Raw genomic sequence first — 13,375 nt, 5'->3', positions numbered from 1 at the left:
CACAAAAGGGCTTTGCTGAATGTATCTTACATAAAGAGCTGAGCCCCATGGCCAGTGTTAAATACAAGTGAATTAGAGAGCCATCTTCCCAAAATGCCATTTATTGTAATGGCCTCTGTCACTCACTGCCAGTGGAATGGATAATGAACTCCCCTTTTGGAATATGCAATTTGCTAAATCATGGGAGTTTTCAAGTGAACTGAGAACCTACTGGACGATGCTGCTTTGCTGGAGGAATTCGAGTTGTTGGTCCAGCAGCACAAATTCCTCTGCCCCAACACAGCCCTGATAAAAATGCTTTTTTTAACTTTGTGCTTGTGACCAGGAGATTGTGGTCACATCCATTTTACAGACCAGGGAAACTGAGGCAAGAAAGCCATGAGGGAACATGCCTGTGGCTGTGTATAGCTGTATCACCTTTCCCTTGTTCCTGTTACTGTCCCAAGCAGAGCAAGCCAGAAAGGGGCCACATGCTGGGATGGAGCTGGGAGATGTTCTTGGATGCCAGTTCAGAGCCTGGACCCAGTAAAAGAGATTCCCAACCTCCTCTGATGCCCTGCTTGGCTCACAGTGGGAGGGATTTGGTATAGTTTGACCCTTTTCAAATCTTCCTGCACCACTTGCTGGACATGTTGCTGACATTTTATTTTATTGCAGCTCCTTCTGGAATAAAATACTCTTGCCTTAATAATGGGAACAGGTAAAGACAGCTGAACAGAAGCCACCTCCAGTTTGCTACCAAGTGAACAGTCTTGTCTGGTTTAAACAATTACCCAAAACAAAGACTGTAGGAGAGGTTATGAGCTGTGATGGTCCAGTCCTACTCCTGCTTTCCTGTTTGCCACAGACCACAGGCTTGCCCAGAAAGCCAGGAGATGTTACTTGGGCATAAACCTACGGCATGGGTCGTTCAGCCAGGTGGGAAAAGGGGCAGAGTTTAGCCGTACCCAGCAGGTCTGGACTGTGCCCCTTTGGGTAGCAAACAGGCTTGATTTGGCAGGCTGAGACAGACCCTGCTCACTCAGAGGAATTCTGGGGGTGCTCTCCACACTGGTGGGGTGACATTCCCGGGGGGTACCTGCAACAAGGCAAGGGCAGAGGTGGAGCTCAACCTGTGAAGGCAGTGGCACTCAGGTCATTAAATATTGATGCTGTCTAAGCTGGCCTGTGGGGGCGATTGAGCTGAATTGCAGGTTTCTGTTGCTGTGATAAATTGGACCAATTTGTCATGTGGTTTTGTTTCTTCCCTCCCTTAAGTAAAGCTATACAGCAGCATTATTGCTATGGCTTCAGCAGCAGCAAACAATCTGGAAAACAAAATCCTCTGGTGGATATGGATAAAATGGGAGCAATGGCAACTGTTCTTCTGCCAAAGACACCATCAAAGTCATGGAGCTGGAAGAAGGCGGCAAAAAGAATAAAACAACAAACAAGCAAAACATTACTCAGCCCTTTCAGGGACAGAGACAAAGCAGTGTCCTCTGCTAGCTCCTGCAATTGAGGAAAATTCCTGTTTATGCAGACAGACGCTTTTTTTTTAGCTTTAGCTGTAACTGGAGTCTGCAAACAACAGGATGTCCATCTCCAGCAGAGACACGGGCACACACTTGAGACTGTGCTGCTAAATCCAAGGGCGTCTTCTGGCCTTTCAGACTGGCTGTAACAGGAGCTCTGAGCTGAGGACAAGAGATAACCCTGATGCTATTTCACCCCTCGCTTCTGAGTCTTCTACTGCCCATTTCCATGGGAGCAGAATCTGGTACAAACATCTGCTCTCCACTGCAGAGTATCACATATATCGAGTACAAGGAGAGACAAAAGCTTTCTCTCAGTAGCAGAATCTGGTCTATTTATAAATTAGCACGCAACGGAAAAGGAGGCAGCTCATTGCAGGGGGAGCTGCAAAGACCATCACAATAGATCTCCAAGTTCTCCTCATCATCCTTCTTTACAGCACAATAACACCAGGTCATCCTCCAAGCGTCCTTGTGTCCAGTGAAAAACCCTTTAAGGAGGAGATTGTTTACTGACATGAGCAATATATGGGCCCAGAGTGACCAAGGGGAACTAAAGGACAGCTGCCTCCTGTTCCCTCTCCCCTGCTCTCCCTGAAGCAGGGCTGGGTTTACCCCAGGTGCCTTCTTGGGACAGAATGGCAATGTCTGACAGATGAAGGACGCTCCAAGGACAGGACACCACAGCTCTGGCAGTTTTTCCCAGTTGTGCCAAAGAACATCTCTGTAACCTTGAGGACATTCTGTCTTCTGTCTTTTCCTCTGACACATGAGCCTTAATGAAGAAGTTTGTAATTTAGGAGCCTTCAGTAGAGGATGCCGTGAGCCCAGTGCCACTGAAATCCCTTTCTACTACTAAGGTTAAATAGGAGTTTGACAGACCCCAGAAAGAAAAAAAATATTTGTATAATCAGGTGTTGAACACACAGAAAGAGTTCAGGATTTCTATACCATTTATTTCTCTTCACAATTAACTTTTCTCTGCAGAATTTAGTTCTTCTCTAATTAATGTCTTCAAACAGAAACAATGCCTTTACTCAGGCTGAATCACTTAACAAAATTCATCAATGTGAGCAATTCTGATCGGGGACCCTCCTTGTAACATGTCTCACCAGTGCAGAACCCACCTGTTCAGAAAGAGATGAACATGCACACACATATAAGTCTGGTAACAAGACCCAGCTCAATCTGGCATTACATGATAGAGCCAGTGAACTGCGGTATTTTATCCTAGAAACAATCAACATAACTATTAATTTGTCAAGTCCTTACTGATTGAAAGGGCAGAGGTTCAAGCTTTCACGGTTATCCCTAAAATGAATGGTCAGTTAAAATAGTTGTAAATGGAGGATAAAATTCGTTCCTCGCCCAGGAGCAGGGATAAACGGAGGCGTTACCCGTGCCTTGGCTTTATTCTCACAGCAGCTCTCCTCTTTCCAGAGAGACTGCCCGTCACGTGTAGAGCCTGTGGCGGCTGATGCAGGAAGATAGTCAGGAGAGTCACCAGAGCCGTGCTTGCTGTAGGACAAAAGAACGCGCGATCTGTGACCGGACATAGGGACTCCCGAGGTGGCCAGTCTAAAGAACAGCTACCGGATATGGAAAATGAGGGATCCCAAGCACCGTAAGAGGAAGCCGAGGGCTAATCTAAGCCGCGCTCGGAGCTGCCCGGCACTCTGGGGAAGGAGGGGCGCAGGGCTGGCGAGAAGGGCGGGTGCCGAGAGACGAGCGCCCTAAAGCCGAGGCTGCAGGGCTGTCTCCTCCCAGCCCCGCGGGGCCGCCCCGCTCTGTCCCCTCAGCCCCGCTCCGTCCCCTCAGCACCGCCCGCTCTCTCCCCTCAGGGGCGCCGAGGGGCCGGGCCGGAGCCGAGCCGCGGCTCGGCGCTGCCGGGGCGGGCATGCACAACAAAGGCGGCGGGCGACGCGTCCCAGGCGGGCTCCGCAGGTAGGCAGGTGCGGGCAGGCGGGCGGGCGGGTCCCTTTCGGCATCCAGTCCTGTAGGACGTGTCCCCACCGCCCCGCTGTGAGGGGAGAGTGGCCGGGGAGCGAGCTCCTTCTTCATCCTCAGCCCCGGCCACGCCGCACCTTGCGGGCGCGGGGCTGCAACAAAGGCAAATGGCTGCGTGGCGGGGAGGGCTGCGGGACCGCTCATGGAGCGCTCCATGATTTATCTGTGCGCTGGGGCTCCTTCCCCGGCTCCAGCGCGGCCCCTCGGGTCCTGCCGGCAGCGCGGGGACCGGGAGCGGGGGGATACACGCGCTTCCCAAGCCCTTCCACGCCTGCTGACACCTGCTCGCTGCCGGGGTCCCGCATGTGCCCGCAGCCCGCGCTCGCTCCTCGGCAGCAGCGGGGGCTCCGCTGGCGCAGCGCGGGCCGGAGCGCTCTGCCCGTGCGCTGCTCTCCGCTGCTAAATCTGCACCCGCAGGGACAGAGAGCTTTGCAGTCGGCAGGACACAGCCTTGGGGATGCCTACGGGCTTTCTGTCCTGTGCAAGGTGGGATATCGTGTGCTGGTGCGGTACTAGGCTGAGTTCAGTCGTTGGGAAGGGGCGGCTGGGCAGCACCTGGCTCTTTAAATCTGCGAGGTCCCAGTGAGTCATTTCTTTATTAATTTCCATGTGATTTCAGCTCCAAGACGCATTCTCCCAATTTCATAATAGGTTTTGATACCTGAGGTGTTAGCAAGAGCATCTGTTTGAATCCAGAGAGGTAGAAGTTTTACTGCATTATTGAAAACGGAATTCCCTGGAGGAAAATCTCTAAAATCTGCTCCTATCATTTACATTTACACTGCAGCAAGGCAGCACTGGGTGCATCTACACTTTAGCCTTTCTTCATTTCCTAGTCATTGTGGCATTGAAAAGCATTGTAAACAATTCTGCTTGTTTGTTGGTATTATAGTGAGGCCTGAGGGCTTGGTAGTGGTTTCTTTCACTCATGGTTCTCAAAATGCTTCAGAGATATCAATTAAGACTGGGAGAACTTCTGTGAATCTGGGGATTTTATTGATCTCATTTTACAGATGAAGGAGCAAGCAGATAAGAGACCTAGAAAGATTTAATTCAAATCCAGAATCTAAGCACAGATTCAAAATTCCCTATTTAGGGTGCTTTTTCCCACCTTACTTTAAAAAAATTTCTCCTAATTTCACTGGCTGCTCCATAAGATGGTTTGGGCACTGCCAGCCACGTATGCTCTGGATTTTGAGATACTGCTCTTGTATATTGCCAGTAGTGCCATACTGTTGAGAATAATGGTTTCTGAGTAAAACAAGCCTCTCTTATTTGGTTTGTACTGAGGTAGAGCCCAAGAGCTCTATTGTGAACAAGGATGCACTAGGCAAGGCACTGTGCGTCCAGACAGCAAAGCTTACACAGAGCTGATGAGCCAGATACAGAAAGCCTGGGGTCTGCTGTGGTTTCTCTGGTAGCCTCCCTCAAAAAGAGACACGGTCTCTCCTCACTGAAGCTCTTTGAAGGGTATATTGCCAAAAGCAAAAGAAGTGATTTCTATTGTGCCTGCAACTGCAAAGACTCCTGATCCTAGCCTGGTTTTTGAGTCTGTCCACTTGTTTTCATGGCTCATACAGGAGACGGACTGTGTTTGAGATCTGGTTCACATCCTTAGACACTGCTTATATTGATCTCCTTTAAGGCCTTTAACCAGAGAACCCCAGCTGCAGTCTAGATTTAAGGCTTGCCTCTGTCTGTAGAGCACTGTACAGGATAACAACGGTAGCCCCAAAGCATTTATAAAGTTTTAAGCTCCTTAAGCTTCATCTGTGTAAGAAAAGCCTACTGCAGACTAGGTGATGATGCACAGCTCCCAGTAGTCACAGAGAAAAGAGAAAGGAATGCTTTTATGGATTTTCTGAGTTTATTATCCATTGCAAACTTGCTGAGTCTGATTTAGTCTAACAAGATAGTCTGGAAATCCTGATTTCTTAATATTTAAGTTTTTAGGAGATCAAGTTGCACTTCAAATACAGCTCCCCCACTAAACAGTTACCACCAACCTCAAACACCTCAGTGGTGCAGGTGCAAGAAGCATTGCTGATTGATGGCAGGCAAGATACAGCATCACAGTTGGTTTCCTTTCCAGTGTTTCAGAGGACAGTTCTTTTAGAGGAGAGGCAGCAAGCATAGCTCCAGGGCCTCCATGGCTGGGCATCAGCCAATTATTGTCACATCAGATTAGCTCTGTGGCACATCAACACACATTTATGTTAATACAGATGCAACATGACTGTTCCATAGTATTGATGGAATTATTGTGTTTACAGCCCTATAACATGACTAATTGAAAGAGAGGTTCTGATTACAAAACCATGGACTTTGGAGGTGATTTATTCTTCAGCTTTTGAATGGGCCAGTTTGGAACTAAGAAATAAACTACTAGAGGACATAACCGAGTTTTTATTTTCCATTGATGCAGTTACCCTTTTGGCAAGTTCTTGGGGAAAAAAAAATCCTCTATCATAAAAAAACCAGGAAGATCTTAAGAGGTTTTTTCCACCTTGCCAAGATCCTGTTGCAGTATAACCTGTGCTGCTGTAGCTGCTTCTTGGCCTATAGCAAAAGATCTAACCTGCCTGTGCCCCCAGGAGTGTAGCCCTTGGAACCAGCCTGGAGATTTCCTCAGCTGCCACTGCAGTGATCACATTCTTCTTGTCCAGAACAGCTTGGCAGCAGCAGTCGTGGGTGTTAGTGAGATGAAGAGGCATCACATGCAGTGCTCCACAGCTAGGATTGGAAAGCTGTCCACAGCTTGATGAGTTTTCTGCTCCCATGTCACCTGCCAGCATTCAAAGGATGTACCCGTTTGTCTCTGGGTACATGCAGAGATGGGCACCTCTGCCCAACATCTCCACAAGTTTTGCAGTCCCTGCTGCATAATTAGCCCAGTCTCAGCTTCCATCTGTTTCTCAGTTTGCAGTGGCCCTCACAGCTGGTTCCTGGCAGCCATTATCACCTTCCAGCACAGGAACAGCTTTAGCTCTGAGTCTTGGGAGGATGGACAGGGCTGGCAAGATCAGTGAAATAAGGAAAACTAACAAAGACAGGTACATGGTGCAGAAAGGGAAGGTGGACTGAGAATGTATGTGACAATGAGAGCAAACTGAAGTGACAGTGGGGAGGCACTGCAAATCCTGAGTCTTTGTGGGAGTCACAGACAAGGTGGGATGTGAAGGGAGTCAGCTTGTAGGAACAGGGTGAGAGCTCTCTGCTGCCAGAGACAGATTGCATTACAGCTGCCAGCCCCTGCCCAGCCTTCAGAATGTTCAGCCAGCCCGAGCCACTGCACAGGGCTGCACAGGGCTGTGCAGTGTTTGTTATTTTCCAGACATGCTCCTGTAAATTACAGCAACAAAGGGTGAGTATCTCCGGGATCTGTGCACTTGTAACCTTGTCCACAGTGCTGTCCCTGCTAGGGAAGGGCCCTGGGAAAAGTGGTGGGACCACAGCAGGCACCAGCATCTGTTACATGAGGAGGAGTGATTTGCTGCTCAAGGACAGAAAGGACAGTTGAAAGTCTGTGATTTCAGGAATTAGTTATGAAAAGCTGGGATCCTCAGGCTGAGGTAATAAGAATAGCTGGAGAATTAGGCAATTCTCATATTCATGAGCTGACTGCAGTCCCTTTGCCAAGGCTGTATTAAATACACCAAGGGGCAGAGGAGTTTTCTGGCTTTGCTAACAGCTGCTTCAAGGTGAAGCACAAGGGGAAAAAAATCTCCACTGTCTGCTGATATTCACTTTGCCATGTAACATCTCAAGGCCCTTTGCAGACCTTTTGGAAGCCGTGTTTATTTTCACATTCTAGAAATAACTCGTTTGGGAACTCAGTGGTACCTGTCCTAAGGATTTCTCTCCAGAAAGGGACTAAAGGTTCTAAAGCTTTTGAAAGAAACCCTGTCCTAGATGGGAAGTCAAGGAGCAGTAGTAAATTCTTTTCTTATAAAGAAGAAACATGGCTTTGTGTTTTAAGCTAGAGAGAGCGTCTACGCCCTTGCCTTTTCTGCTGTTGAAATGCTTGAAGATACGTGTAAGCAAAAATCCATTTTTCCTTTGGGATATGAAGCTTCAGCAGATGGTGGTGGGAGTTTGCAGGCTCGGTTCTTTGTCAGTGCTTGCAGAAGCAGCCTGACACTGCACTAGCTGTAGATGCAGTGCTAGAGCTGCTCCAGTCAGACACTGTGCAGCCCATCTTGTGGCTTCCCTGGCGTCTGGGAGCAGTGCTGGCAGTCTCCTGTCAAAAGTAATTTGTTTACCACACAGCAATCCTACTGTTTCTGTAGGCATGTTTAGGAAGCCAGTTAGCAACTGAAAGATGACAGTGGCTTTGACCACAATCAAGTGATTCACAAGACTCAGAGTACACACAGCTGAACTTTTCATGCAAGGTCCTTCCCCGAGGAAAAAGGGAATTAAAGACCCTCAGACACTGAGCAGAGACAGCTTCATTCAGACCTAGCACAGAAGTGACACACATTAATTTCTAGTATCACAGCCTGTTGGAGCTGTTGTGTCAGATTTATTTGCTGGCATCCTAGCTTGTTGAAAAGACAACTTCCCTACCATTCCCTCTACTCAAGTCCTTGCTTATCTTAAGGGTCATTACATCTCAAGCATCTTTCTCAATAAACACACCTTGCAGAGAGGTCTAGAGACAGAGCAGTGGATCAGTTTGTCTGGAGCAGAATTAGCACTAGCCATGGCTGGTACTGGATTGAAGCTGAGCCCCCTTGACCAACAGGGTGTCAGTGCCTGGAGATATCAGTCAGCTCTGTGCTGAAATACTGCTGTTGTTTGTGCTGGTGTGGCTGATCCTTCCAGCCTGCTTCTAGGAGTAGACAGAAGCAACCCCTGCCTAAAGGAGGTCTGTCTTGAAAGAGCCTTTCCAAGGAAATGCTTTGTGAGAACGGGGGAGGTAACTGCTTCTCATAAAGGATCAATAGAGTTTCACTGCTAATCTGTGCTGTGGTAGTTTAACCTGAAAAAAAAACCCCTCAGGCCTGAACTGAGACCTCTCAGTTACAAGCAGATGAGAGCACTCCCTCAGGAGTCCTGGTTTGCGGTGCTTAACTGTTTTGCACTGATGTGCCCCATTTTTTACCACAGCTGTTGCAACAGCTCTGTTCTCTGTGGACAGTCAGGGCTCAGGTTTCCACAACACAAGATATAACCTGTCAGTAAGCCCCAGTGTGGCACTTCTCCTATTTAAGGGCTAGATACAGCTTTGGAAATTGGTGCTTTGTGATTGCAGAAGCCATACCTGCAGTGGGGAGACCTCACAACACAGTACTTCAGCTTCCCTAAAAGCTCAGCATCACTGAAAACAAGCATCAGCCAAAGTCACTGGAGAAAAAAAGAAAGAAAATCTGTTTTTGAAAGAGGAATGGGTAGGCCATGGACTCCTTTGTACTGATAAGCAGCCTCTGAGCTGATCAGCTTTTTAAGATTAAGGTGCACAACTTATTTGTTTGATCTGCCATAGGAGTTTCGGAGTACCTTCCAACAGGAAGAGTCGATGTCTCATTCCTGGCTCTGGGAACCAGGTCTGCCAACTCAACAGCCAGTCCTGTCTCTCAGTGAGGATCTTCTGCCCTTTATTCTGGGTTCTGTTCTTACCTGGGTACCACAGAGCCATGTTCCCAAGGGAGACAGTCATTGCTTGTCTACACAGTGCTGTGATATTTCTGGTCACATGCAGACAGTGGAGCAATAACTCTGCAGCACTTTTTATTCTGGCTCTCAGCACACTCCTGAGGCTATTCTTCATTACAGCATTAGCATTAAGTAAATCCATAAAACAGAGCTAACCCGGCCAGAAGCAGCTGCAGGCACTAACACAGCCCACTACCACATCAGCAATCCAGTTCATGCTTACAACAGTGCAGCATACATTAGTGCATACCTTAGATATTTTTTTCATTTAGGATGGTTTTGACCTCCATAGGAAGAAGATCCCTACTCCTCCTGGTCTGTACAGGATATTTCCTCTTTGCCTAGAAGCCATTCCTCTAACTATATCTCACCTCCTATAAAGACCATCAGAGCACAGTCCGTTTTAAGCAAAGTAATATTCAGATCAAAACTCCAGTTGTACCTCAAGCTACCACTTCCTTAAAGAGCAATCCCTTTGAAGAATATATAAATGTCATACAAATCAGCTCAAAGTTGTAATAGGAAAGGCAGATGAGATTTATATATCTGGAGAGGAGGTCTGCTATTTTCAGATGGAAGTTAGAAAAATGAGGGAGGTTGGCCACTAGATAGGTACATATTAAGGGGCAGATTTCTGTTTGCTTTCCTTGCTGGATTGTTTTGCAAGATGTGAGCACCTGTTTTTAGTGCAATGTTGAAGCACATTCTGTGATAATATGGCTGTGACTTTTAAGGTGCTGAAGACTTTTAAGAATGAGGCTTTTGTGCTGTTCATTGGTGAATCTGAACATGCTTACAGATGTGGATATGTGGTAATGAAGTAGTTCAACTTGTGAAAGGCATACTGAGGTGAGGCCAGGTCAAGTGAGACCTCCACTTTTCCAGACAGTGAACAAGATCATGGTATATCTGGAAATACAACTCTTAGTCCATGGTTCCACCTGCAGGACCATAGTACACCGATTTGTAAAACAGCATTAACAATCACTTTGGATTATCTCTGTAGATTACCATAATTGTTAAACATGTCCATGTGGAAGAGTCCTTAGCAGCAGTATCTGTGTGCAGACTGGTGTTTGCCACACATGGTATTTAGTAGCTGCATCATCCTGCTGACATTGGCATAGCTTCTGCAGGTGGAAGACACACACAGGGTGGAGTGACAGGAGATAAGAGGTTCATAGAGGTGAAAGCTGGACAAGCATGCTGAGATGAAATCTTTTGCTACACGCCTTCTATAGGACTTCCCCAGATTGATTTGTTCCATCCAATGCCTCTCTCTTTCAATGGCAGTTTCCACCTCCTAAGCCCCGTGGACCAAACTTTGCATGTGCAGCCCCATGCCGCTGGCTGTCACCATCAGTTGCCTCTCTGGGTCCCAGCATGGCAGCTGCACTGCTGCTCCACGCTGCAGTGCTGGGTAGTTGGATACAAGGCTGTGTTCAGTGCTTCCTGTGCTTCACACATCTCCTTCCACCCAGTGGGAATCAGGGTCTCCACTGAGTCATGACAGTGCCTTGGCTGTGGGGCAGTAGAGCCTCACAGAGTCAAGGTATCAAAGTTTGGGCAGTGGATGCTGCTTAGGTTGAATTCCTGCCTTATAGCACAGCTCCAGCTCATAATTAACACAGGACTGGAGCAGAGCTGTAATGGGGGTGCAAGTGGCTTTGGGGAAGGTGGTAGTCCTCCTTCAGCTTCTTCATCAGGGATGTGTGTGGGTCAAAGAATAAGGAGTTTATAGGAAAGCACAGAAAGATGGCTTGAGAGTCTTATCAGGCAACAGGATAGCAGGAAAAGGCATTTCTTTAGCACCTAAGAGAGCCTGTGGCATGGGTGGCTGTGCTTAGGAATGGGGAGGAGAGAGGAGTACAAAGGCAGCAGGATAATGCAGGGGAGCAGGGAACAGGCAGGATGAGGCGACAGCCAGAGCTGATGAATGGAAGCTGTGTAATGGCTTGGGAAGTCCTTGAGTGGGAGCCCCACATACAAATGCCTGGAGCTTTTGAAAGTCAGCACATTGAGCACCAAAGCAGCAGGTGTGCAGCATGACTCCACATGAGGAAGAGCAAGCAGCAGAATGCCTGGCTCCTAAAGAGGTTGGGCTCTTACTCTACCCTATCCACTCTGCCCATTTTACCATTCCTGCTGGTGTTGGAAATACACAGCATCTGGAAAAAGCAATGCCCTTGTACAGTGCCTTTGGCTTCAGGAGAGCTCCTACAGCGTTGAATTCACCCCATAGATTTTAATTACTCTCCACTGTGATAGTAATGAGAGCCAGTGGAATTGTACTGATTTTATTTCCTTTTAATTTGTTATGATGCTCTGGATGCAGATTAGCTTTCCCAGCTCGATACATATTATTGATTCATGCTGCCTCGTGTTGCAGTAAATGGCTTGAAGAGGGGTGGGCTGATTTCATCGTAGCTTCTCCTGGTAGCTCTGTACTCCATGCAGTATTCTCCTCACACTGGCTGTAGCAAAAATCAAGTATCCTTGCTTGCTTCCAAGCAGGTTGTTTACATCCATGCAAATAAGGGTAATGAGGCTAGTGCCTGTGGTACTGCTCCTCTGTATGCAATAGTCTGGGTCTCCCAGCTGCCTTTCTGTTTGATGTACTGACTGTGAGGACAGATGTGTGGTCATTTGGTGCAGGTGAGCCTACTCCTAGGCCTGCATGCAGGGATGGTCCTCACTGACAGGAACTGTCCTGCAAGGAGAGGAGAGCTGCAGTAGGGGTGCCTTCCAGCAGTGCTCCTTCAAGCACACAGATGTCCAGGAAGCCTTTAGCAGTGGCCAGCCTCCTGTCCCCATGCCCACGTCCCTGCTGAGCGTGGCTGACAGCCACGAGGTAATTGTGGGTGTGGGGGGCAGCGGGAAGATGTTTATCCTCATAGCCTTCCTCCCAGTGAGGGAACCTGATAGCAAAGCTGCTTATATGGGACTACACCCTACTGAGGGATCCTCCTCCACTTTATTTGGAAAAAGACCCAGCACTCCTTGATGCAGAGTATTTAATGTCTTTTTTCCTCTACTCTTACGTCACTGAAGTTACAATGTGGATGAGAAATTGAGCCTGTGTTCTCTTAATACAAAACTCTAACAAAGGTTGAGATCAGGAGGCTGAGACAGTGTCTTGCTGCTTGTAACAGGGATGGCTGCAAGAGGATCTGCAGTCTCATTAGCAGGAATTGCTCCACAGGCTCAGTGGCACCCTTGGCTCAGTGGAGCCAGGCTGGGTGTGCCAGTGCAGTGGTGCAAGTGCATGACCAGCCCAGCCAGGAACCACCTGCTATCTCTGCACCACACAACCTGCTGCTCCCAGCTGCTGGTGGTTTTCTAGGCCTGGCTGCAGATCTGGTGCTCCACCTAACTGAGTCAGCTCACAGGGCAGTGCAGTGCTTGGAAGCAGTAGGGGTGTCTTCTGTCCCCCATGGTGTTCCTATCCTACATCATCTTGGATGGGAGAGATTCAAAGAAGAAAGACAGAAGTTGGACTCAGCAGTCCTGCATCCCTCCACATGCCAGGCAATTGGCACAGACTGCAGCAGGAATCCTGGTGTTCCAAAGCTCATCTTAAAAAGCTTCCTTATCCTCAGCCATGTTCAAACCACTACTTTGTGGTATTCTGTGTGTACTTAGAGCATGAGACCTCTGTGCCCCTCAGAAAGTCCAGAGGGACACTGACTGCATTGCTGAGTGTCACATCACCAATCAGAGCCCACTGGATGTCCAGATACAGTCATTGCACTGCCAGTGAGTAGCTCAACAGGTCAGTGATTATTGTCTGGTTGCTGATGATGGTTATCAGTGCCTTGGAGCCATTCCTTGGAGCAGAAACTGAACCTAAGCCAGAGTAGCTTTGCCTGAGATTAATGTCTGATCAGTCCCTTCAGATGTGAAATGTTACTTGCTTCTCTTGCAAAATAATCCACCAGTTCTGTGGACAATTCTAATGCACAGGAACATGTGCACTGACCCTGCAGCACTGGGCAAGATAAAGCAGTGAAGAGGTAAATATTAGTTGGTTGTGTCACACAGCTGACTTCAGGACTTAGAAGCTTATATCCAGTTAAAGCAGCCAGGCAATTAACATCAAAAAGTTGAGTCTGGTCTTAACCTAGTGTGTGTCAGCATGGCTGTTGTAGCTGCAAAGGAAGCCTCAAATTTATCTCAGTGGGTTTGCCCTTGCACCC

The 13,375-nt window shown here is 48.0% G+C and overlaps 1 protein-coding gene across 1 annotated transcript in view; it reads left to right on the top strand.

Annotated features, from left to right (window-relative positions):
- The first annotated feature begins 3,361 nt into the window (after positions 1-3,361).
- The window catches only part of LOC120503088 (rho guanine nucleotide exchange factor 17-like), a 44,951-nt gene continuing 34,937 nt past the window's right edge, over positions 3,362-13,375 (top strand). Inside the window, exon 1 of the mRNA XM_039711284.1 lies at positions 3,362-3,458. Coding sequence (XP_039567218.1) covers positions 3,412-3,458 — 47 coding nt within the window. The 5' untranslated portion in view covers positions 3,362-3,411. The remainder of the gene's footprint in view (positions 3,459-13,375) is intronic.

The sequence above is a fragment of the Passer montanus genome, unplaced genomic scaffold, assembly GCF_014805655.1.
Source record: "Passer montanus isolate IOZ18808 unplaced genomic scaffold, ASM1480565v1 scaffold1, whole genome shotgun sequence".
NCBI lineage: Eukaryota > Metazoa > Chordata > Aves > Passeriformes > Passeridae > Passer > Passer montanus.
The sequence above is the reverse complement of the archived record's forward strand: the minus strand, read 5'-3'. Positions and strand labels throughout refer to the sequence as shown.